At 33.4% G+C, this 26,030-nt stretch overlaps 5 protein-coding genes across 11 annotated transcripts; 2 read left to right on the forward strand and 3 right to left on the reverse strand.

The window, feature by feature from the left end:
- Positions 1–40: 40 nt before the first annotated feature.
- Positions 41–6,644, reverse strand: LOC128872226 (nuclear pore complex protein Nup154). The gene is made up of 26 exons (XM_054114683.1): positions 6,576–6,644; positions 5,988–6,130; positions 5,755–5,892; positions 5,594–5,690; positions 5,349–5,512; positions 5,128–5,273; positions 4,777–5,042; positions 4,448–4,698; positions 4,120–4,373; positions 3,873–4,046; positions 3,669–3,777; positions 3,383–3,588; positions 3,199–3,296; positions 2,938–3,130; positions 2,754–2,848; positions 2,590–2,686; positions 2,441–2,518; positions 2,173–2,369; positions 1,956–2,103; positions 1,640–1,872; positions 1,315–1,555; positions 1,118–1,238; positions 930–1,034; positions 702–819; positions 486–608; positions 41–391 (listed from the first exon to the last, which is right to left on the reverse strand). Exons 2-26 carry the CDS (start codon positions 6,121–6,123, stop codon positions 265–267), a joined length of 3,915 nt encoding a protein of 1,304 aa, XP_053970658.1. The 5' UTR covers positions 6,124–6,130; positions 6,576–6,644; the 3' UTR covers positions 41–264.
- Positions 6,645–7,156: 512 nt separating this feature from the next.
- Positions 7,157–10,332, forward strand: LOC128885094 (uncharacterized). Its single transcript, XM_054138864.1, has 13 exons — positions 7,157–7,161; positions 7,247–7,494; positions 7,566–7,732; positions 7,819–7,870; positions 7,948–8,127; positions 8,195–8,359; positions 8,441–8,611; positions 8,689–8,948; positions 9,017–9,223; positions 9,301–9,447; positions 9,523–9,843; positions 9,908–10,058; positions 10,158–10,332. Exons 1-13 carry the CDS (start codon positions 7,157–7,159, stop codon positions 10,316–10,318), a joined length of 2,235 nt encoding a protein of 744 aa, XP_053994839.1. The 3' UTR covers positions 10,319–10,332.
- Positions 8,100–15,866, reverse strand: LOC128885083 (eukaryotic translation initiation factor 2-alpha kinase). Of its 5 annotated transcripts, XR_008459543.1 has the most exons (15): positions 15,522–15,866; positions 15,037–15,163; positions 14,736–14,910; positions 14,488–14,644; positions 14,227–14,401; positions 13,890–14,148; positions 13,675–13,806; positions 13,385–13,568; positions 13,218–13,323; positions 12,929–13,140; positions 12,112–12,847; positions 11,686–12,030; positions 11,380–11,615; positions 8,406–8,575; positions 8,100–8,320 (listed from the first exon to the last, which is right to left on the reverse strand). XR_008459543.1 is itself a non-coding variant. In XM_054138848.1 (14 exons), the coding sequence occupies exons 1-13, from the start codon at positions 15,647–15,649 to the stop codon at positions 11,403–11,405; spliced, it is 2,949 nt and encodes a 982-aa protein (XP_053994823.1). In that variant the 5' UTR covers positions 15,650–15,866; the 3' UTR covers positions 8,352–8,575; positions 11,380–11,402. The 5 variants fall into 5 exon arrangements, 4 of the variants coding, with proteins under 4 accessions (XP_053994823.1, XP_053994825.1, XP_053994824.1 ...); XM_054138848.1 differs by lacking the exon at positions 8,100–8,320 and having other exon boundaries at positions 8,352–8,575; XM_054138850.1 differs by lacking the exons at positions 8,100–8,320; positions 8,406–8,575 and adding an exon at positions 8,807–8,823.
- A 458-nt stretch (positions 15,867–16,324) lies between these two features.
- Positions 16,325–20,414, forward strand: LOC128885085 (protein abrupt-like). 3 transcript variants are annotated; one of them, XM_054138854.1, is made up of 5 exons: positions 16,330–16,486; positions 16,631–16,868; positions 17,164–17,356; positions 17,468–17,644; positions 19,584–20,414. In XM_054138854.1, exons 3-5 carry the CDS (start codon positions 17,174–17,176, stop codon positions 20,247–20,249), a joined length of 1,026 nt encoding a protein of 341 aa, XP_053994829.1. In that variant the 5' UTR covers positions 16,330–16,486; positions 16,631–16,868; positions 17,164–17,173; the 3' UTR covers positions 20,250–20,414. The 3 variants fall into 3 exon arrangements, with proteins under 3 accessions (XP_053994827.1, XP_053994829.1, XP_053994828.1); XM_054138852.1 differs by lacking the exon at positions 16,631–16,868 and having other exon boundaries at positions 16,325–16,486; XM_054138853.1 differs by lacking the exon at positions 16,330–16,486 and having other exon boundaries at positions 16,494–16,868.
- A 797-nt stretch (positions 20,415–21,211) lies between these two features.
- On the reverse strand, positions 21,212–25,382 carry LOC128885084 (actin-interacting protein 1). Its single transcript, XM_054138851.1, has 13 exons — positions 25,222–25,382; positions 24,226–24,347; positions 24,053–24,143; positions 23,817–23,964; positions 23,579–23,746; positions 23,320–23,488; positions 23,106–23,234; positions 22,914–23,018; positions 22,522–22,842; positions 22,296–22,415; positions 22,061–22,219; positions 21,543–21,693; positions 21,212–21,461 (listed from the first exon to the last, which is right to left on the reverse strand). The coding sequence occupies exons 1-13, from the start codon at positions 25,235–25,237 to the stop codon at positions 21,352–21,354; spliced, it is 1,809 nt and encodes a 602-aa protein (XP_053994826.1). The 5' UTR covers positions 25,238–25,382; the 3' UTR covers positions 21,212–21,351.
- Positions 25,383–26,030: the final 648 nt, after the last annotated feature.

Raw genomic sequence — 26,030 nt, forward strand, 5'->3', positions numbered from 1 at the left:
TCTTATAAAATAGTCTAAATAATAAAAAAGATGTGTTGCATTACAATTTCGATGCACTTTATTTTTATTAAGAGAAAAAAAACTAATATTGTATAATGTTTGTAAAAAATATTTGAACAAATACGGTTTCGCTATTTACATTTCTTATTACCTCTTGACAAGATTTCTTCACGGAATGACTTGGTTCGTCGTCTTTCAATCACCAATGATTTGTACAATTTTATAATACGTTATTCCGTTGTACGAACAGCTGAAACTTTTTTTTTACATACGATTTAGGACACTCTGAATCGACCTGAGTTTTGTTATTAATATTTGTCCATGGGGTTTGTTGTATAGCGTAGTTAAACACTTTGAGATTACATCTTGACTCTTGGTAATTATTTTACGTCTGTAACGAAATGAATTATTTAATATTTAATAAGGGTTCTGCGAAATGTGTCTTCCAGTATAAAAATTATATTACTTTCTTGCACATATCTTACCTGATAAAGTTGTTGGTGACATTTGAATGCGATATGAAATAATTAACCAAATTTGCCGTTGATTCTATTAAATGAAATTCGTTTCCTTCGTTTAACCATGTTCGAGTGTCTTTTCCAATCATTCTATAAATGAACGTTATACGTATACAAGTTACTTTATTCGTTAAATAAAGTAAACGAAATATATTTATTTGTTACTTTACGTGTTCTACTTACTTATAAATATCTAAAAGGTCTTCCATTGAAACTCCTAATTGTAAAAATCCGGATATAATCCTATCATTTGATACGTTTAATTTACACGCCTTTATTTCTAATTGCTTTATCAGAAAGTCTGAAAAATATTCATTTCATTTATTCTTATGGTAGTTTACCTTTCGTTGCGTAATAAACGAAACTTTCTCGACTGAAATTTTGTTGTAATCGTGTAAATCTTATTATTACCAACTGGGAAACAATGCGGTGATCCCGCATACTCCTGGCCAAGAGATATAATTTTGCTCATCAAGATAGCCATTCTATCTTCCGCAGTAGACGCATCTTTTAATTCTGGAAAGATATACGTTTAAAATACGGTCTTTATATTTTTAAAGAAAACAAAAAAATGAAGACACGAAATATAGTACGAATACCATTATTGATAATATTAGTCCAAATTTCTTGAATCAACATAGCGTCCTGGTGACCGGAACAGTGAATTATAGCTAACTTGCATTCCCATAATTGTAGAGGGTCCGCATATTTTTCGTACAACTATAATTATTACCACGAATTAATTACATACGCTCGATATATGATAACTAAAATTAATTAGTATAACTAAAATTACCTTTGTAATATCAAGCAAAGAGTTATTTAATGCTCTAAATGTCTCTTCGCTGAGTCGATCGCTTAAATGTTGATTGCAAACCGTATCCAATATTTGTTGTTGTATTCTAGCTACTTCTACTTTGTCTTCTAATTCGCGTAAGAAAATTCCAAGGTACGGAGCATATCCAGCCTGATCGCTTCGCATACAAACCACAGCTCTAGCTAAATATTCAACCCTCTGCGATAACGGTATACTTGATCTGGATAAAGAGCGAGACAGCTATTTTATGCCAATTGCGACACTTTGCGTTAGATCGTGTAAGGCGACACTGCTAGATACGTACTCTTTGGTCGCCAAGGAATCCAAAATTTTAGCAGCGGCTGCGTGATTCTTGTTTCTTTCGTAAAACTGCCAAAGCAAATCTGGCGCATTGACGCGTGTAAGATAAGCTTCCAAAGACGGTGCCGCTAGAGCAACAAGTTCTCCGTGAAGCCTCCGTTCTATCATCCAAGCATACACCGAAGCATGAAGAGTCTCACACGGGGAATGCAATGCATCATTTATGATGTCATGCAACTGAAAGTTCGATAAGTTCTATACGTTATCAACGAAAAAGAAGAATTTTTTAGAAAATAATTTAACGAAGAAAAGCATCTCACTATTTCTTTCGTTGGGGTGACGCTCATAGTTGAAGCGTTTTGAAGCGGTGGTCCAGGTTTACTAGGTATAGTCGGCGTCAACGGGCTAGAAATGCTTTGATTATAGAGATGTTCCAGTAGCGTGATGAATTCTTTATAAATCTCCGATCTATGTTGTAAATGAAAATTAAGTAGATAATTAGATAATTGACGATATCTCTATAACGATTATAAATACCTTTTCCTGTAAGCAAATTGACCCTCTTGATCTTCGATGGGTTCGTTATTATTGTAATAATGCAATGCGGCGTTATTAGGATCAACTCTTTCGGCACAGGTAAGGCACAACTCGAGTACGCCCGAATAAAATTGGCATGCCACGAATTGTTGACATACCGCGCTTAAATTCAATCTGGGAGCAACTTTTTTGCAAAGCTATGAATACGAATCAATATAAAATATGAATAATGTCACAGGGTCAAATATACCTTTAACGCCAAATTTACCTTTAAAGCAGATTGTAAGTAGCATTCCTTCTCTTCTGGGTTCGTACAACTTTTTGCTTTCAAAATTATTTCGTTAGCCTACAATGTACAAAATATCAAATCTGTAATTGTAAGTTTCTTAACCTAACAGCTATCATTTTTTCTTATACCTTAGAACAAACAGCATCCTCGTCTCTATATAAATTCGGGCAAACCTCTCTCAATTTTTGACTAACAACATCAACCGATGCATTATCACCGAGATAACTATGGAACATTAACAGTAATTAACGAAACCGTAATTTAATGTAATAGGTACATCGAGTCAACTTACCTATCTATAAGATGAATGATTAGCAACGAGGAGATTTCATGACCAATTAAAATTAAATCTCTAAATGTTGCTGTAAAAAATTGATTGATTTGATCCTACAATAAAATTTCCAGAACTATTAGTTTGACTGTTGAACTTGCAAATATTATAAAATTTGCAACGTACATATAAATAGGTGGTTTACCTTCGACAGACAATTTATGATGTTGTTTAAATGATTTTCACATAAAATTTTCCAAAGTTCTAAAACTTCACAAGCGTGAGTAATAAAAATTTTTAAAGCGGCTAAGGAATTTCTTTCTTCGACTATTGGTTCTTGAAAATGACTAGTTACGGTTGTATCAAACCCGTCAGTTATATTTCTGGTTGTATTAGGTCTGAAAATATAAAAGTTACATTATACGAACTATATATTTGATGGAGAAGTCATTTATGTAATACGTACTGCTTAGTAATATGAGTATTCCTTTTGAGAAACGATTTTAATGCTTGCAAGAGTCCTAAAATCCAAGTAACTTGCTCGGCTGAAATAGTACTGGAGATCTGAAATTATTCCATACACATGTAACTTAAAATACCAGTGAAAACAATATTTGACATACGATATTCCTGAATCTGAACTAATTTACCTGAGGTTTATTATTTACTTCTTGTTTAATGCACCGCATATTCCAAATGGGTCGAAGTATTCTTCCTACATATAAATACAAGCCATTGTGCTTCGCTGAGAACTGTTGTAGGGGGATGTCTGTATTGAGTCCTACGGAAGTGCGTGACCGAAAACCTTGGAATCTCAAATCGTAATTTGGAACTCTTGGTGTCGATGTACGTATATCTAGTAAATTCACGAGTATTATATGAATAAAAAAAAAAGAAGAAGAAAAAATAAGATTTATATATACAATGCATGTATACCTGCATTTATATTACCAAAGGTATTATGCATATTATCTATTCCAGGACCAATACCCGCCATTTGTTGACTACCATACAAAAAAAATGCTCTTGTTGCCCATTCCGCCAACTGTATATCATAAAACAAATGGTTATTTTTTTAACCAAAAAATTCTGTTAGACTCGGTGAGACTAAATTCTCGTAGGTCTAATTGTGAAAAGTACCTCAGCATTTTGCGAACTTTCAAGTGTGGCTAAAATCAGACAAGTTGCGCACGCTTGTTCTAGGGACTGCGATTGAAAGTATGCGCGAACCGCTTCCGTATCGGGTCCACGTTGTTCCAAAAGAAGTTGTTTCAGAATGTCCATTGGACGAACTTGTACAAAAACGATGGCGCCCTGCGATTAAGAATATAAAAGGCTGATAGAAGGGTGTGTCTAACGGATACGAAATACCGTAGTCAACTTATACCTGAGACGTTAGAAATATAAATTTTCGAGGAGCTTCCATATGCTGTCTTACAAGGAGAGGAGGCTCTCCTTGGGAGCTGCTTTGTTTTTCGATACGTATAGCTGGTTCTACAAGAATTTCTGACATAGCCCATACCGAACTATCAAGGGACAAAGGACTCTGAGTTTCGGCTAAATAGTTCGTAAATGGATAAGCATCGTTACTTAAACATAAAGCAGTTTCTGTATCTCCACCGCAAACAAGGATTAACGTTCCTGTAATAAAAATATTGTATAAATATTTACATAGATTTGAACATTCACTGGTCGTTCACCGAACATATATGCACCTTTTCTGTAATGGGCCATTTGTACTTTTCTTGGTCTCATTACAGTAGCGTTGGCAGCGTATCCTGGTGGTAATCTAACGTGTATTAATTGAAGACCTTGAGGTCTAGTTGTTGGATTAGCAACCGAAGTACAACTGAAGTAAAAACGTGTTCCGGTAGCTGCAACTACAACCAAGTTTAAATGTACGGATTCGGACTCGGTAATAGCTGATATGCTCACCAATGGTCGGAAGTTATTGCTATCGAGAGTTCTAAAATAAAAGAAATTTTAATTAATCGATGGCTGTACGTTATTCAAAATTATGTAACGTTTATACGTATACACGTACTTAACAACATGCACGGCATTTTGTACTAAACAAGCTTGCGATAAAGATGCGATTTTAGATGCACCATCGTTATCAATGTCCCAAACTGTAACTGTTCCCTTATCACCGAGGGTATATAAAATATTACGCGAATCATCCACTGAAATTTGTATTATTGCTTCTTCTTCTGATAAAGCTATAGTGACAAACGATGGTACTAGAAATGATAACGGACCTTCCGAATGGTTTATCTTTTTACATCGCTTTCCAAACCAACTGCTTTCCGCCTACGCAATAAATACATGGAAGAGTTAGCTATTAATTTTTAGTTTATCGTCGTCTTTGAATTCATACTTCTTTAAGTAATTTTACCTGATAATATATTTCGTAAAGCGAACCATTTCTACCGCCAAGGAAAATCCTACCGCTACTAGTATTCGCTATTGTTGTAATGCCGATACCATCTGTGGTGACTGTGAAAATTGGTTCGGGTACTAGTTGCATTTCCGACGATGTCCCTGAATCACAAGTTAACGAAATAAATACAAACTCTAAGAAAATATGACTTTAGAATGATAACGAAGTTGCGATACCTTCGCAATTTTCTGTTAATGTTACTCCAAGAATAGTTATTTCAACTGTGGTTGTGAGGATCAGTAAATATTTCACGTAACTTTGAAATACCCCAGATTTGGGTTTCACTAAACCTACGCTTATGATAGTTTCGTTTAATCCGTCAAAGTATGCAACATCTGTTCTAAAAATACATTATTATGCCAAACATTAACTATTTTGTATAATATATAGATGATACATGAAACTTTAGATAAATATTTACTCGTTTTCGTATGACCACACATATATATCGCTGTCGATAGTAAGCCATGCTTTCGAAATTTCAGTAAAAAGACCCATCATACAATGGCATTGCATATCTAAATAAACCATTAAGGAACTATATCTTATGTAAACGAAAAAAGAAAATATTCGAAAGGATACGGTTAAAGTGTTCCATTACTTCCGAAGGTAAAGAAATTTTACTGTGCAGCTTCATCTGATTTATATTCGAGAAACACATCGACATTCCATTTAAATTAGGGTAATCATGATCGTCGAGACCGCTAACAGTTGGTCCACCTACAAAACAATGTACACGTATAAACCTCAAAAATCAATATACATAAGTATTAATGTAATGTAATGTAATATAAAATAAACAAATGATTTTTTACCTTGTACATTATATCGCATAAGATTAATTAAAGAAGGAAAATTGCTGTCTGAGGTAATATGAGCATCGACTACTTTTCCTGCCATTTCCAGAGCATCTAAATATATTTTACGTGGTTCCATTTCTGTGAGAGTCATATTTGATCTATGTAAAAGAAGATTAATTAGACTATTATTTATTGATATCGATATAATAAATACATATGCAAGTACCACAAGTATTAGATTTAATTCTAACGTAAAATATAAAAACTGAATCTCAAGAAACATGTATAATAAACACAAATGTTATCCTTTGCGTCATTTTATATTAAAAATAGAAAATTGAAACATTCGATACGTCTAACGTAAACTGTTACACAATTATTATTAATTTAGTAATCGGTCCTTTCATTCCTACTTATAACAATTCATTGATGACACTTTCATTTTTTAACGTTTTCATTCAAAAACCACGATTAGAGGTTAGACTTGTTTATACAAGTAAAACTAAAATAATATTAAAAATAATACAGTAACGTAAGTATGTGCAGAAGTATAATAATGCTGTACATTTAAAAATCTCCGTACTCGGATTAAAAAACACTTACAACAATTTATTATTGTACTTTCACGCTATTACTGTCATAAAACGTTTCACGAGGTTTGTGCCGCTCGCGCCAACAGATAAATTTCATGCATATACATTACTGCGACTGCGCAAAATCGCAGAGTTTCATTGGTTCCGATTTATCTGGTAGGTAAGAATGGATTATTTAAATTTAAATCGAGACCTATATGCCACATGCCACTTAAATAATATCGCTGTACTTATTATTTTTAGAGATGAAGAATGTGCGATGACTAACCTTTGGCTCGTACTAAAATTTATCTGAAATTTATTTTTCCAGTAAAACAGGAAACATTATTGTAATAAGCACAGGTCGCCATCTACCACGATACATCCAAGTTTGTTAAACCAATGACCACCTAACTTTCTCGTGTATTGCCATCTAGTAACAAGACTAGAATTCACTGGTTTGAATTTAAAAAACAAACCCAAAACAAAATCAGACCAGACGTATGATATAAATATAAACTATTAAAACAGTGCTATCAGATTTGGACATAGTACGATAGGATTACTTTCTTGACATCCAATTCGTTTATATTATCTTATATTCGATCAACAATGACGTATTTTTTAATATTTCTCGTTCAATTAATTTCCCTTACTTATACTGGTAGGATAATTCATTTCAATATTTTAACATATTCTTAGTTGCGTTATTTTAGGTGATGTATCGAATGCTGTGCAAAATCTATATTGCGAACTTGGGTTGAACAATGATAATTTGTGTCCTGTCGACGGTGGGTGGACTTCTTGGAATCTGTGGGGATCCTGTTCTGGAAAATGTGGATTTAAAGGCAAAAGGACCAGATACCGTACTTGTAATAATCCGCTACCTTCTAAAAATGGTGGTCCCTGCATCGGTCCAAGTTATCAAATCGAGAGCTGTGAAATTACTGGTACAATTCAAAAGCTCTTCTACAAATCAATGTATCTTTATAAACATTATGCTTAAATAGCTTTTATTTAGGATGTACGATGAACGATTATGAATATGCCGTTCGTAATCATTCCATACGGAAAGGAGAAATGAAAATTGTAAAGGAGATTCATAAACGGTTACCTGCTCTGATCGAACTGTGTTTCTCTATTGATTGTACATTCTTCCTTGTAAAGAAAATTCTTGGAAGTAACGCGGTAGGAACTATATCTGTATTTATTCTTCACCTGTTGCTGAATTCTTAACTACTAAAAAAAGAATTTAATGATTTTTTTGTACAAAGATGCATTATTGGAATGCTATGAACTGCGTCAAGTACGATGTCGGATGTCCAAGTAAAGAAGCTTAGATAAAACTATGTATATGTGTATTATGATTGTGCTTTGTACAAACAGCAAACAATTTTGTTTAGGACACGGAGGCTGGAGTAGCTGGGGAGCTTGGTCATCGTGCAGTGCCAATTGCGGTAGAGGTCAAAAGTATCGTACGCGAACCTGTGACAGTCCTATACCATCGCGTACTGAGTTAACGTGTGTCGGTCCAGCTTTCGAATTGAAAAGCTGCATAGGATTCGATTGCAAGAAACACTCGAGTACTTTGAATGTACACGCATTCGTAGCATGTGCCTTGTATCGTTAATTGATATTATCGGTTAATAGTGGGAACATGGACTAATTGGAGTAAATGGAGCATGTGTAACGTACAATGCGGTAATGGTATTCAAATACGAAAACGTTCGTGTTCAGGAATACAGAAAACACAGGACACCTCGTGCGAAGGTTCAACTAGAGATATAAAAGGTTGCAGTATTAAGAATTGTTCCGGTAAGACACAGTTTACTTTACAATAGAGTCCTAAGTCTGAACATACCATATACAATATGATTGTTTATAACTCTCTATTAGTAAACGGTATGTGGTCCTCGTGGACAGTTTGGACATTCTGTTCTTCGAGTTGTGGTATAGGTACGCAATTCAGAAACAGAATGTGTAGCAATCCTTCGCCAAGCGGCAATGGCATATCCTGTTTTGGCTCTGCTTCTGAAATTCGTCAGTGTTTTAATAAACCATGTATAGGTATATTAGAGATTTCGTTAATGTTATCGATAATACGATTAATATTGTCATCGTTTTAATTTTATTTAATTTAAAAGTGAAATCGCACGAAGTAGCACATTTCACAGAAAGAAGTAGTCTTCTTTATACTATAAACGGAAAATCTTCACGGTTGCTTCATATGTATTTGAGATTTTTACCATTGGCACCATTTGGAGTGCTCGTTTATCGAACTGAAAATAATTGTAAAGGATCAATGTGCGATTTTGTGAAACTGTCTTTACAGAATGGAAAAATAGTGCTACTATCTGAAATTTCTGGCTGTACATTGGGTTTAGTTTACGAAGACAAACTAGAAGTACGATAACGAGTTCTTTTTTTTTGTATATTGATAGTTTAATAATTGAAACAAATTATTGTTTTTAGATTGGAAAGTGGCATATGATATTAGCTGCAATATATGGAACGCGTGGTGTTTTAAGCGTTAACGATGGTCTTCATAAAATTTCTACATTTTCGTGTATTCCGACATTATATAATTTAGATCATACAATGAAAGTAGGAGAAGGATTCCGAGGTCAAATTCAAGAAATAGCCATTAATTTCGCGCCGATTCAACTCCGTGTGCCCAAAGTTGCCCTAATTAATTTTTTAAGAGTATAGTCGATTCTAAATGATGTAATATTTTTAAAAGACGAAATATCATTTAGGAGGAATACAATCAAAAGCACGCAAGCGTTCCTTCCGTTAGTAATAACGTACAATATTCAATGGGAGATGACGAAGAAGGTTTCATTTATGTTAGTTTAACAGAATCAATTGCTGCACCGTGTCCAAAGAATATGGAATTTTGGCAAGTAAGAATATTTGTGTTTAATCCTTTACGCAAAGTTGCGCGAACTGTTAAATCCTATTACGCGATTATAATTTAGATCACATTTGCAATAAAAGCAGAAAATACAAATGGTATTGTAGCAATTATACCAGACGATACCTTGAACAAGTATATCTTACTACTGTTAGAAGAAGGAAAAGTAAAACTTAAATTTCATCAGGGAGCAATTCATGTCTCAGCTGAGAGTACAGAACATATTTTGATAGGAGAGTGGTTCGAGGTAGTGGTGGTTCAAGTTGGTAGAAATCTATACATGCAAATTAATGGAAATGAAAAAATATATATACCGTCGATTTCGGAAAAAATGATTACAACTGCGAGTAACATAATCATAGGTGCTATACGTGACGAAATTAGGGTAAATAACATGTGGAAGGCCTATTATTCTCATGTTTGCGACAATGTCTTTTTCTTTGCAATAGGAAAAAACATGTCCTAAATGTATAGAAATACCACAAATGAGTTTTATTCTTGGATACCTTAATGTAGATGGGTATGATGTAGATCTTCTATCATTACCAGTTTTAGACACGTCGAGTAAACGTTTTGCGAGCCGCACTATTAGTATATCTGGTAGTAATTATTAATACATTAGCTTAGTAATAATAATAATTATTATTATTAAACGCTACACCTGCCATACTTTCGAAACATAATTTTTTAAGTTTTTAGACTATTATGAAGAAATGTCGTTACTATTAGGACAACAGCTCAAGATATCGTGCTTCTACGATACAATTCCTCGTGAAAAGGAAATGCATACATTTCCTAAAAAAACATATACTACATGGTTATTAATGGATAAATTATTGCTATTTTATGGAAAGAAGTAAACTCTTTGCATATTTTACAATTTTTTTTGCAAACGTTCTTTTTTTTTTGTAATTATTTATCTTTTATCGAATAGCGACTTTTTCGACCTGAAGGACGATAATCGTGTCAGTACTATTAGTATTGCAAGTTACAAGAGCCGTGACGAAATTGAAAATTTTTATTCGTGTTATATTACTCGTTATAAAAATAAATCGTTCAAAGGTACAGGTCAAGCTCTCTTCACTTTCGGAATTACTGTGATAGATCGAAATAAAGGTGGTACCATTTCATTTACTCTTGAATATCTTGTTTTAATTATGTTCCATAAAAGAAAATGTTAAACTTTTAATTATAGAATTGGAAAATGAATTCTGGAAAGAATGGTGTTTCGTTTGTGGAGTCACAATTACATGTTTTATAATCATGACGGCTTGGTTATTATTAGAAATATTACTTGATGCTCGAAATGGGTAAAGTATTAATTTTATAGAAATACAAATTATGTGTCATTGAATTAAATTATACGATTATTTTTTTAGACATGGTTTTTGTAGACTACCACAAATATTTAACAATGAATCTACTTCTATCATACACTTTGTTCAGTCTAAGGATGGAATAGTATTACTTGGTAGTCGACAAGCTGCAAATGAAATTACATCAGGGGTTACAGAAGATAATTTAATTTTTTATCGAGCATACGAAAAGGGAAATGATGCTTATTAAAATTAATTTTTATTTATAGTTTTCAATTCATTCAACAGTAAATATAATCACGCTTATTAACAATACATTTAAAAAAGCAATGTCAACGTTCTCTCAGTCATATGAATATGAGATAATATGATTTTAGTAGAAAAATATTTATGACAACACAAATTAAAATTTAAAAAATATATTTATATAAAGCTTGCATTTACAATTAGATACGATACAACAGAGCATTTCATATGCACAGAATAAATGCTGTTTTACAATAAAATATATTGAGCAAGTATTCTCGTTGATATAACATTCAAGTTTATAAAATAGTGAATCGATGAAATAAATAAAATATAGTTTTGCATCTCGTGATACTTACGTTAGTTATGGGTGTATAATTACTCAACTAATATTTTCCCAAGATTCACCGCTACTGCTATTAGTCACGGAGGAATGTCTCGTTAACTGAGGAAGTTCAAAATGCCATTTTGAATCTTCGTTAATGCAAAATCCATTGGCTATTTCGTAATTCTTCAATGGCGGTCTTGCCTTAATACCTAACGTTGTAGGTCTATTGTTAGGATTTTCATCCAACATCATTTTTAATAAATCATACTAAAAAGATAATAATTAATGTAATTTAATGAAGTTACATCGAGATAAATACATACTCTTGTTTTCTTACTTCGGCTGGGTGGTCGGTGTCGAAGTTGTTTGGAAACACTGACTTTCTCAAATGTAAAAGGGCGGTTATTCTCTCCATTTCGGTAACAAATGGAATCAGAAGTTCAAAAAATATGATTCCTAAGGAATATATATCGACTTTGTAATTGTAGCCTCGTCCTTTCATTTGCTCAGGAGACATATAAAGATGAGTACCCACATACGCGGTATGCGAACTATTCTTTAGAGTAATGTTTTCTTTCTGCGTAGGAGTACGAACTTCGTCGTACCCTTCTGTCATCGCGGTTACAAGACCAAAATCACCAACTTTTATTTTATCATCGAAAGAAAAGAATATATTCGAGGGCTAAAATTCAAAAGTTACACGTGAGAAGTGAAAACTTTTAGTTTTTACAATGTAAAATAAAATTGTAATTTCACGTATTACCTTTAAATCACGATGAATAAGCCCTTGCAAATGAACATACTCCACGGCTTCAACTATTTGCTGAAATATATTCAATACACGACGATAATCTTGCATCGATTGATTTTTTAGCCAATCTCTGAGACTTAGCCTTTGGCACAACTGCATCTGTATATAAAGGAACATTTTCGGAGACCGACGTGTATTCGGCTTGTTATTCAAATCTAAAGAAAATGATCTTTGGCGTTTCCTGTTTTCATCTTTTTTTGAATGTCTAGTATCCGTGTGTTCGAATATGATACTTTCAGAGTGTATATGGTTATCGATTTTAGATAGCATTTTATTAGTTACATTATTCGAATACGATACATTCGAACTTTCGTTACTGCAATTATCAATGCCGATTATATCTTCATATAGACCCATTGAATGAGATTTTTCAAAGACGATATAGGAATCTTCATCCATATCGCAATGATTCAATGCGTCGTAAGCTTCGCACGCACTCTCTACCGACGATTGATCAGTTTGAGAAAGATTGATGCAAACTGAATCAGTAACTTTCATTTCAACATTAGTAGCGTCCGAAGGAAATTCTGTTGGTAATCTTAACTGGTTCAGCCATTTCGGATCATGTTTTTCTTGCCATCCTGCGGGCGGACATTCTAACCATGCATTGAAATATCTCACAATGTTCTGATGGTCCAATTTGGCTAATGCCTTTACTTCTCGCATTACACGCTCTCTCGAAGATTGGCTGTAAATCGAACAAAGTGATCGAGAAACTTAAAATTGTTGTATTCGAAAATAGTTAAATTTATTCGAACTTTTAACGAACCTATTCGATAGAGCAATTCTTTTAATAGCGTAATTACAATCATCTATTTTATTTTTTGCTTCGAAAACAACACCATAACCTCCTTTTCCTAAACAATCCACTGGCTCAAAATCTGTGAGGTAACGCGATGTAAAATTATCAATATTTTCTTTGTCACTGCTTATCTGGGGACTATTTTTATTTGTCTCTATATGCCTCTCCACTATTAAAGGCTGGAAAAAACAAATAATTTTAATCTATACGGGTATAAGTTTATTTTATCATATAAATTATGTATAATATACTTTACCGGAAGTACTGCATCTTTAGCAACTGTAGTAGCATTTAATAGACGTTGCGTTAACACAAAGTTAAGTAGAAAAGCAGTAGTAATTGAAATAATGAAAACTTCCTTCCTGTTAAAAATAATTTTCTATTAAAGATTAGTATTTTGTCTTTTTTCTTAATTTTACATACCACCAATACCACAATGAAACGATTATAACTTGAACCGGTGTCTCGTCATCTTTGCTATGAGTACCATTCGATGTAATTAGTTTTTGCTCTTCTCTTGCGAGCGTTGAATTTGAATTTGTACGATTGCACTGTTTGTTGTTATCTAATTGTAATTGATCCTCTGAAAACAGGTAAAACCCATTTCCTGTAAACAAAAATTTATATATCGAAACAAATCATTGTTAATACAAAAAATACTCCACTTGTTTATTATGAAATATAAAAATAATCGATCCGTGACATTTTTATACCGTTTACATATTCGGAATTATACAAAACTGACAATGCAGTGGTACTTTGCGTATCGTTTACTTCAGGTAAAATATCATTATCATCGTTACTGTTTTTCGGACCTGGAAGAGCCTTTATATCTGCGGTAGTAACTGGAATAAGTGGTATTTTATTATAATTTCATATAAAATACTAAATAAAAAATGTTTATTTACTTTTGCAAAAACTTTCATACCACTAGCAGGATAAGGCTGCCATGGATATTTTGAATGCTGTGTATACAGTGGTAATGCTTCTAACGATTTGTGCAGTGCCACATTTTCTTGTATGTACAACTGGCGATCATGCATACCCAAATAAATGCCCGGGCTTGTTGAAAATTCTGTTTCAGGAAACCATGGCATACTATCAAATAAATTAATTTCCTTCAAATTATTATGCTTATCGTTTTTATCCGCATCTTCACGCCATATGGTAATGATTGGAGAATCAAACTAGCAAGATGTAAATACAATCAATATAATGTAGAGGTTGGATAAAATGTATTCATTCTATATGTAATCGAAACCAACCTTGTATTGCCACAATTTTACAGTAGGATTGTTTCTATTGATAGCCCAGATTAATCCATCGGGAATGACAACTTTAATTTCAATATCTAAAACTTGATCTTCAGCTTTGTTTCGACAATAATTATTAGAATTAGAGACCGATACTAAATTATGCTGTCCAACACTGAAGTTCCACCTATTTAAATATAAGTTCTTTAAATATTACCTTGGTCTTATTAACGATAGCCTCAAAGTTTCAAACTACGCGACATTACAACTTACCTTTCGATGCCGGTACGCGGTTCAACAGCTCTTACCGTTTGTTGAAATCGTTGAATGATAAGCACGTCTTGTTCGATATACGATTCTCCTCTCGTATTATTAGTACAACCATTTATTCCACACTCGTATAATACTTTGCCTGTTGTACTTGAAACACCTGTTAGGAAAACAGTCCTGTCATTCGTATATCTATAAATAATTTTCAATACGAAATGTGTCGTATAAAATATACATTTAAAAATATTTACCATACGATTTCACTTCTCTGCCACCAGAAAATACTAAGTTGTCGGAATACCGAAAAGATGAATCTAATAACTGTACAGCAGATATCGGTATTGCTTCTAAATTTTCCCCATCAAATTTGTATAATCCACCTCTCAAAGATGGTATCAAACGAACCCACTGTCCATTATCGTTCAACTACAAAGAATGATCGGGGTACTTTAATGTTGGTTATCAACTAATTTAACATAATTTTTCTAATTTGATAACAGCTGGTTAATAGTCCTTGCAATAGTTGCTTCTTAACATTTAATGTTCACATACTTCTCTGCGATGAATACTCGATGACAGCATAGGTCCTCCATTCAAATCTAAGGTCCATTGTTTCTTTCCTAAATCATTAGCATCTAAAGCAGATATTTTTCCATCTAATGTGCTCACAAATAATAAACTGAAAAAAAAAATACATAACGTGTTTCAGAAAATTCTAAATACAATACTCTCCTTATTTACCTAATTTCAATCATAGTTAAATAGAGACAGAGGAAAACACCGAATAAGACAATAACTTATTAAAATACTTTTAACGATAACGAAACATTTCACGTTATATAATTTGTATAATTTTAGCTTTTTTTTTTATTTAAATCGTCGTACTTTTTCTTTCATACAAATAATACTTGTTAGGCGATTCTTAGCGAGAAATTATGTAAATAATAATCGATCGAAATAAACAAGACATGCTCAGACTAAAGTATCAATAGTTGAATCTAAATAAGATTAAATCAAAGTAACCATTTATTATTTACCTGCGCGAAGATTTTCGTTCGCAAGACGTCAATTGATTTGTATCATCGCTGTCAATCAGCGGGAATATGAATAAAAGCATATACAACAAAAGAAACCATATTCGTTTCCAAAAATGCGCGTTAGACATTTTCTAAGTGCGGAACGATTGATTACTTAAATACTTCATTTTGTTGGGACGTTTACGTGGAATAACGCAGACGACATTTTATCCCGATATTTCATTAAAATACGATAGATATTGGTCAATTGAGGTCCACCGATGAACCATGGTAAGCTCTGATAACAACAAATATAAATTCTAGCGCCATCTCGTAAAGACTATATTGTATAGTTGACTGTTACAACTGTACGTAACACGTAGTCGCGTATGATACAGTCTTCATGGATACAGTTCAACTAAGAACAGACACATTTGTAGTCATTACATTTCATGTTTCACAATAAATAAATTTATTGTTACCGTTCAGTGACATTCTCAGTTTCATCTGAAATAACGTTGAAACATTTTCTTCGATAGTTTTTAACTATAAACTAATCTTTTTACGTAGCTGAAAAGTAGATAACAACATTTTCGCTAAGGAAAAAGTTGTTTCAAATCATCTCCCGAATCACCTATTTCAAGGTGTTACAACATTTTTGGGACACCCTGTATATAAGTTATGTAATTTTTATATAATTTTGTCATATTCAGTCTCATATGATATCTGTTACAGATGAACGTACGAAGCAATGTAAATTATAAATAAATAAAAATGAATTGTTATCTAGTGATCTAGTTGAATCTAGTGATTTTAGAATCGGTTGGTAATTGCTATGCACAGCCATCTAGTTGAGGGTTCGGAAAACGTGACCACACGTCGTCCAATTATTATACTTTTCTACGCTACCGAAGTTTGCCAGATGGAAGCAGTGAAGTGTCGTATAAAGAATACCTTTGTCGATTTTATCAAACGAATTCTTCGAGGTAAGGGATGAACGACGTGAAAGTGTAGAATTTCGCTACGAAATCACGGTGAATTTTATGCCAATTGTCGACAGGCGAGCAAAAGTTTTTCTCTATTTTTTTTTTTCTACAAATTGTCGCGATAATATCTGTCCTTTCCTCCAGCCATACCTGAAAGTACAATAATAGACTTGGCTGGAACCTGCAGCCTGATTAAATAAATAGTATTGTCTATCTCCCGAAGTGCTCTACCAGCAGCAGTAACCCAACTACCTTTCAGCTCGGCACAAATAGATTCAATCAAATCCAACGAAACTTTTTGCCGTTTTATTAAGAGTTCCAAGACACATAACCTTGTTAACTGCGTGCAAGTGTTTGTTCGCAGTTTAATTTTGATTGTAAGGTACTCTTATTTTATCAGCTAAGTAGTCTTTTAGCTAATAAATTACACAGAAATGTTTTGTTTCAACGAAAATTGATTCGTCTAATCGATCATGCTATTATGATTAATATCATTCGTTATGTTAACAAATTTTTTTTTAATTTTATTTACTTTTACCGTCTTAAGATATTTTATAAATCGAACAAATGTTGAATGTGACATTCTTTTATTCCAATGAAAATATACAGTGTTATAAACCATAACGCAGCTGTTCAGACAAGTTAATTTTCAAAGGTTGTATCATTTTGATTCACAGCGCAAAAAATATGGAGGGTCAACAATTTTGTTTGCGGTGGCACAATTTTCAAAACACATTGTTGAGCTCTCTTCCTAAACTGCTCGACGGTGGCTATTTAACAGATGTCACATTGAGCGCCGGCGGTAGACATATACACGCGCATAAAATTATACTTTCAGCTTGCAGTTACTATTTTAAAGAATTATTTAAGGTATCGACCGCACAATTTTCTAAATTATTAAACGCATTTTACTGATATTGTCACCAATGAGATTTTAAATGATTCGACTATTGTATTATATCGATGAAAATAAATTTTTAGGATTTAAGTTCTTTGCAACATCCTGTAATCGTATTACCAGGCATGGAATATGCGAATTTATGCGCATTAGTTACATTTATGTATAACGGCGAAGTGAATATTTATCAAGAACAATTACCTGCGCTTTTGGCTATGGCTGATACTCTGCATATTCGTGGCCTAGCTGACATTGCCGGGGTAAGGAAATTCATCTATGTTTTCATTAATATAGTAAACGTACAAAGCAGCAATTGCGCAAAATATTTTTGACTGGTAAGTTCGCATCATAGTTAACGATACTTTAGGATTCTAATATCTTATTATTTTGTTTGAATGAGTATTTTTTTATTCTTGGAATACAGTAAGTCCTCGACTTATGTGGTTAATTCGTTACAGAGTTTTCTGTGTCAGCTGAGTCGTACAAATTTAATTTGGAAAAAGCTTAAAACAAAAGTAAGGCATCGAGAAAAATTAACATAAGAATAAAAATGTAATAACATTGTTTACAAGATGACAGGGACATAAGAAGGAGCACAACTGTATAACTCGAGGACTCATTGTACTATACTTTTGTCTGTTATTTTTTCTACAACTGTTCTACCAAACCTCTTGTTTTAATGCTTTGCTCATCAAAAGCATGATTGCGTTTCAAGTACAAATACTATGCGATTAACTTTCTACAAAGTTCGGAAGAACGTAATACAGATTAAAATAAAACGTAATCGTTCACTTTTAGTCGTGAAAAAATCTTATTTTAAAATTTAGCGGCATTAATTTCGAAGCAATAATTGCATCGTATTGTAGCAACAGGTAATCGGTATTATTCGATAAATTATTATTCCTTGTCTAACAAAGCTTGCCTTGGTGTGAATTGTATAAAACATAAGTAACAAAGCATGTATTTTCTTCAGTGCCATATATAAACATTAGCGATTCCTTCCTGGTTACTTCCTTACGTAACATATTCTCCAGAATTATAAATACGTTTTATGTTGACAAAATCACACTTTCATTGTGCAGTTCGCAGTAATCATAGTAATATTAATGTACCTTGTTAATTGAATTTAACAAAGTATTTGGATTTCCATATTTTATAGAATAAAATTTATGCTTATCTTTTTTCTGGATTACATTTATAGTACATTATTTCGTTACTTATCGCATTTCCCACGATATATTCATACATTGCATGCAAAACATTAAACAATTAAATGTGTTGAAAGATGCTCCAATATTAAATATTACTTCCTTAATAGAGTATCATAAGAAAGTAATATCTAAAACAAATTACATATTCGCTTCTTCCTTTCTTAATCTTTATATTACCCTATGATCGTGTTGTTTTGTTCAGGTCACTTAAATACATTCACTGTCGTTCCTCAAGAAGTACCTCACGAAGGAATTACCTACTACACATATTATGTTCATGCGTGCATCGAAGGAACGATAATGAATATAAACGATATCCACGAGATCAAGGTCGTTGTGTGTGTTGCAACTAAATGCAAGTGGATGCATCCCATGGAACCTTTCCCCATAGAATGAGTTTACAGGTATATCTAAAATAGCTTTTTCCAAGAATCTCTACACGAACTAAACCAAACTTTCGGTAGATATTTTAGAACGATCAACTCGTTTTTTTACATATGTACTTTGCATTACAATAATGCTTAATACTTTAGTCAAGAGTGGCTATAACAAATATTTAGAATTGATGTATAAATATTTAACAGTCTTATTTTTATTAAAAGGAAAGAGAAAAGCAGTGCATGAATAATTTTTACACAGAATAACATACTAGTATAAGACACACCATAAAAATAAATGATAAAAATGATAAAACTGTAGTTTAAATTTGATTATTTTCAAGAATTAGTATATTAGAATTATTATGGAACATACGATACTCTCGAAACTTTAGGGATAAAACTCTGCCGATATTTGTTTAACACTAAACAAAATGTTTAACGATCTTCGAGGCTAGGTAGAACAGATAATTTGATACTCTTCGGTGCCTATCGTAAAAATAAAAGCTGAAACGTGTGAGAGTGAAGAGAATCGTAGCCAATATTCGAGTCTGAAAATTAAATGTTTCGTGTTTGGAAAATTATAATTTGCTTCCTTCCTTCGTTTACAGAAAAATTCGAGACACGACAATGGTTTATACGTCCAAACACCATCGACGCAATTACAAGAGAAAACATTACCCGAAGCACCGATAAAGAAAGAAAATAAAGACAGTGTCACGAGCGGAGAGTCCTTAGAAACAGTTTTGGCAACAGATGTAACGGAAAATATAGAAGAACCATTTAACGATCAAGAAAGTATATCGTACTGCGTGAAGACCAAGCCTTATTACTCCATTAATGCAAAACTAAATCAAAGAGAAAAAGTCAGTATTCCTTCTGTTAATACTTCGCCCAACAAGTACGCCGAGCAAGGATATTCGGATAGCGGAATGGATGAAGGTACACCAATTTTAGAAGATCAAATTACTCCGGTAGAAGAAACAAAACCACCACCTGTTTGGGACACAAATTTCAAATTTCTTACTAGTTCCGTGGCCGGAAGAACTTCACAAAATTACAATAAATCCAGTGTCACTTGCCTTATCTGTGGAAAACAATTAAGTAATCAATATAATTTGCGGGTACATATGGAAACTCATAGTAATAGTTCGTATAGCTGTACGGCCTGTTCGCACGTATCAAGATCGCGAGACGCACTCCGGAAACACGTTTCGTATAGACATCCAGTGGCTTCGCCACAAAAACGTTCGCGATATAATACACCCAAACCCTAATAGTTATTATTTGCATAGACGAATATCTTGTATTAATTCACGCCCTTATTTTAGGTTACCTAATTTGTCTAAAAAGTTAACGTTGTTATTCAAGTCGATTATTAACTTAAAAATTGAGAATTAAAATTAAAGGTTAGGAAATGAATTTTCTGATTTTTATTATTTATTGCTCTTTTAAGTACCGGATTTTCAATTGAGAAAAGGTCAAATCGTTATGAAAGTATTTCGATTTTTATTGTTAAGTTTTTAAAGCGCTTCCTTATTTAAATTACACGCTTCGTGTAATTACACTTCAGTCACATTATCATAATTTAGTTGGAACAATGTCCAATATAGCGTTGTTAAGTACAATGAATTACAAAAAAAAAAGAAAAAAAAAAGAGAAGCAATATAAAGACTACCCGATTTATATAATCCCTCAACTGCGTTTCCATGGAAAAGGTAAACGTTGCTGTTGAATATTTTATTAAACGAGTGAATTTAGGAGGCGATTCTATAAAAACTTATGTACCTCATCTTTTTAAGAGACATTCAGTACTAGACTGATTAAGAATAAGTCAAATTATAGTAACACCTCAATTATTTTGTTTTTAAATGTACAAATAACTTAAAGTGTGATCACGTTCCTCGAGACCCTTAGTGTTCGAATTGTTACTGTTTTCTTGTTATCGTTACGCTGTTTCAATAAAGACAACAGAGTAGGACAAATTTGTTCGTTTTGAGTTTTTTTTTTTCACAGATAATTCTTTTTACAATCACCCAGTCAAAAATTGACGAATTAAAAACGGTATACTGCGTCAGTTATACTGTAAACATTTAAAAAAATAATTACAGCATGTAGAAACTTTATTTGTAATTGACACTGCGCAAAAATGTAAAATAGATACGTGCGGTAATTTCGTTTGTAAAGTTTACGCATTTTGATTGTTTGAAAAATCGAATGTAAAAGGATCACAGTAAAGTCCGATTAAGGTCAAAAATCGTATTAAAAAATAATATACAATATCCATTCGCTATCGACTACAAAATAAATAAAATGCATTCAAAGATAAGCTCTTTAAAAAAAAAAAATTAAAAACAGATAAATATTTCAAAAAATTAATTAAATCTTTTCTATACGCCATATTTTAGTATTGCAGTCCTGTCCGACTGAGATCAATGTTTCCTCATCGATCCAAACTAAACGCGTTATTTGACTTTGTGGATGAGCATCTGAAACAAAAAATGTACAACGGCGCGAAATAAACAATTTGAAAAGCAGTACAAAGAAATAATTACAATAATTATTCTCACTTTTAATGATGGTATGCTTCGCTGGATTTGTTACGCTCCAGATAATAATCGTTGTATCAAGACTACCGCTTGCAACCATATCTGAATTGGGAGACCATGCTACGGAATTAACTCTTGCATTGTGGAAGCCCCATTCCCTATTATGTGCAAGCTGCAACATTATATTTTATCAAAATATGTCTTGTTAAATTTATTCTATACGCAACGATATCTCTTAAGCGAAGGCTCTACTCACCCTCTAAAAATCCCATAAGCGTTTAGGAGGAGCAACCGTTACAAACAAATTCATGTATAAGATATATAGGTACTAGCAGTTATGCGTATATGTATATCGCCAGAGAAAGGTATTATTCACACTATGCACATTAAAAGCATAAGGTATAATTTAGTAGCAGTAGCAATAGGGAGACTCTGCGTTAATTAACTATTTAATAAGAAAGATTGAATTCAAAAGAAGCTAGTATCCTACTTGCAACTGTACATTTTATAATTTCTTCGAATCGTGTAGTAATTTTTACCTTATATTCTGGAACAACATAAAGGATCACTTTTCTGTTTGCGTCGCAAGCTACCAAGTATTTGCTATCAGGACTGTAAGAGGCGTCCGTCACTGGACCTAAATGTTCCAATTCAGTTTTCGGAGACAAGTTCGTACCCGACAGTGTATAGATACGAACCTAAAAATTAAACATTCTCGTATCATGTTTTCGTAACAAGTAAATTAAAGTAGTAGATTAAATTTAATGAACGTACTGTATTGTCTGATGTAGCACCTATGGCTACATCACCATTTTCTTGATTAATCGATACGCAAGAAGGTTCGTAATCGATAGGTACACTCGATACCTTCCGGCCATCTTGAGTTACGGTGATCTAGAAATAGATTTATTATTAACTAATTATTACCCGCTAAAGTAAATGATCAATTGAAGAGAACCATCATCTATCGTGTACATTGCCAGTGATAACGAAATCTTACCTGTCGAATAGTTGCAATTACGACTATATCATTGTAAATATCTAAACCTCGCGGTTGAGAGTCTAGTTTAACTACAGACGTGTCCACATATGCATTTGTAGGTATTTCAATGGTTCTCAAGGTGTCGTCGATACCAGCGGTATAAAGTAAGTTCTTAGCAGCTTTCATCCCGTTAATTTGGTTTCCGTGACCGTGGCCCTGAACACGATCGTTCTCTCCCGTTTGTGCATTCCAATTGGTAATATAACCATCATGAGATCCAGTATAAATTGTACTTCTGTCAGGACTCAAAGTTAATACTGTTATCGGTTTATTATGACCCTGCAAAGCAAAACAAATGAAACAATGTCCTTTAATACAGTGATTCTCTTACATGACCGAATTCTCATTACCTTTATTATTCTAATCGGTTTCTCGGGATTGTCAACATCCAGATAATTAATGAATCCACTTAGAGATACGGACAGCAAATGATTTCCTTGCCATAAACAACTGACCTAGAAAAGACGAGTTTCATTATATTCTTACAAAGATTATTCTCAAAGTATTTTAACCATGATAATTTTAACGAAAACACGACATACCTGTTGATCATCGACTGTTGAACCCATATTGAACTCGCTAACCAACGAGCGAGTTTCTACATCCCATAGTTTACATGTTTTATCACCGGAGGCAGTTAATAATTGTGTTCCATCGGGTTTCCAAGCTATCTATAGAAATCGTAAAAAAAGTAATCAAAAACACGTACAAAGCTCACGTTAAACCTCAGAATCAAAGAATATTTGACTTGCTTACTCCATATACTCCGCCTTGATGGGCGGGTGATCCTACTTCTCCAACTAAATCGGAGGTTGTACCATCATAAATGAACACTTTCCCGTCAAATCCTGCGGATGCGAACAGATTGCCGCTGGGAGAGTAACGCACGGCCTGCACGAATCTGGTATGGTCCTGCTTCGTCATTCTGTATAAACGATAAATAATAGTGTCGAGTATTAATCGTAATTAACGTCATTCGATTATTAAAATTAATCGTACTCGATACGATACATACTTGAACTTAAATGGCGGGCCTTCGAAAATAGCAATGGTATTGTCTTCGCTCCCGGTGATTAGTCTAAACGGTCTTGCCGGTCTGAAGTCGCACGAATTAATCGGCTTACTCTGACCAGAAATTTCACCTACAGATGTACCGGTTTCCGCCATGAATACATGACCAAATCTAAAGTCACGTATAAAAATTAGAACCATTACTTATGCTGAAACTACACTGGAAAAACAGCGTCGCTCACCTTTCTCTTCCCTCCCCGACTACTACCATACGCTGATTATCGGGTGACCATGCTATATCTTTAATAGGTCCTCCGATAGGATGGAATTCATTCTTCAAAATATGTTCTTTGTTAACGGTGTCCCAAATACGTACTTTACCCGATTGATCTATAACATAGAACGTTATATATTTTCTATGTATTATTACGTACAGATAATTTATTCTCTAAGTATGCTCTTGTAATATTTTACACACCACCCGAAGCTATATAAAATCCACTCGGAGAATATTTAGCGACGTTAACCGGACAAGAATGTTCCGTATAAATGTCTGCGATAGCTGGATTCTAAAAATTCAAAACAATTGAAACAAGACGGAATTTTAAAAATTTATTCAGATTTAAAACAAGATATTATTATGATACTCACATCGATGTTTCTAATAATGACGCTATTTCCATTAGTGTATAAAAAATTCTTCCCTTTCGTATCCCCTCCTAGTACAAGAGGTTGTCCTCTCTGTGTCCTGGGTAGTGTAGCAAATATGTACTCTGCAAGTACAATATAGACCTTGATTAATGTCTTCCAATGCAATACCAATTAGACAATAGGAATAGTATGCCTCATTCGATAAAATATATAAAAAGAAAGATTGAATAAAATACAAAATAGAATTTAATTTCCAGTCAAATTATAATTTGGGAAGAATACTCGAATACTAGCATATATCTGTCGGATGAAACTAAAATATACTTCCTCTATTCATTGGCATAAGTCCAGTGTGTAATATTTCAAATTATTTTGAGCGTGTAAACTGTATATCAGTCTAAAATATCAATTATTTTACCATGTACGAATAACACAATTTAAGATTGTCATTTTTTTTTAACGTTAACAAACATATTTACAACGTTATATTGTATTCTCTTATATTGTAAATTTCTTTACATAAATTTATATACAAGTATAATTTTCCGGTAGTTTCTTTATCGATATCGTTACAATTATAATTCCTGTATTTTATTTCATCTGCAAAATTGAATCGAATTGTATCTGATAAGCTTCGGTTATCTCAATTATCTGCACTATCTAGAATTAGACAATAAAAATGTTAGGTTTAAAATGGTGCGATATAAATTGCCACGGCGCGACACAGGAACCGTGTTACAAAATGAAAAATGAAAATTATATAGCGTCCGTTTAAGTGGTAAATCTTGCAAATAAATAAAAATGAAAAAATAATTGGTTTGTTTGCAGTTTATCGTGACACCACGTATCTGATAATCACCGATACATTTGAAGTGTTATGATTCGGCTTGAGATAAGCAACCGGAAAATTGAATGACTCGATATTCACACAAAACAGATGGCAATACACTGCTGGATAAATACTAATAGCCGACGAAACGCTTACGTGTCACTTACTTGTTTCATATGACATCTTTATTCCGTTTATTTCTTTTAAATAATACTTGAAAAAACTCAACAATGAGAATCAGTTCAATGCCTCCTTCGTGTCGTTCTCTGCCACCCCCCCCAAACACTTTTCACCGAAATACTTGTTCCGCCCTTGCCTTATTTAGTCGAAGCATCGATCACGACGAGCGAGATGGCAAACATAACGACTGATAGCGACCGCCGCAGCGCTGCCCCCTGCTAGCAGCCAATCTCAATTATACTGATACAGGTTTTAGTATCAGTGGGGCGCTATCGGTGGGAGAATACCCAAGTTTGTACTGAAATTAGTTTGCACTGTTCCCGCTAGATGGCGACTGCGACGTCGGTAAAAGTGTGTGTAGTGACGGTGATTCGACTGAAGAGTGAGAGCGAGAGAGGTTAGAAAAGAATGGGAGGTGTTTTGCCTGGGCCAATAATCATACATTTTGCTGATGTCCTAGTCACCATCTAGCGGGTACAGTGCCAACTAATTTGTAACATCGTAACAGTAACAGTAACGGTAACATCGTAACATCGTAACATCGAAACAGTAACATCGTAACAGTAACAGTAACAGTAACATCGTAACAGTAACATCGTAACAGTAACAGTAACATTCTAACAGTAACGGTAACATCATAACAGTAACAGTAACATCGTAACATCGTAACAGTAACAGTAACATTCTAACAGTAACGGTAACACCGTAACATCGTAACATCGTAACATCGAAACAGTAACATCATAACAGTAACAGTAACAGTAACATTCTAACAGTAACGGTAACATCGTAACAT

The sequence above is a fragment of the Hylaeus volcanicus genome, chromosome 2, assembly GCF_026283585.1.
Source record: "Hylaeus volcanicus isolate JK05 chromosome 2, UHH_iyHylVolc1.0_haploid, whole genome shotgun sequence".
Lineage (NCBI taxonomy): Eukaryota > Metazoa > Arthropoda > Insecta > Hymenoptera > Colletidae > Hylaeus > Hylaeus volcanicus.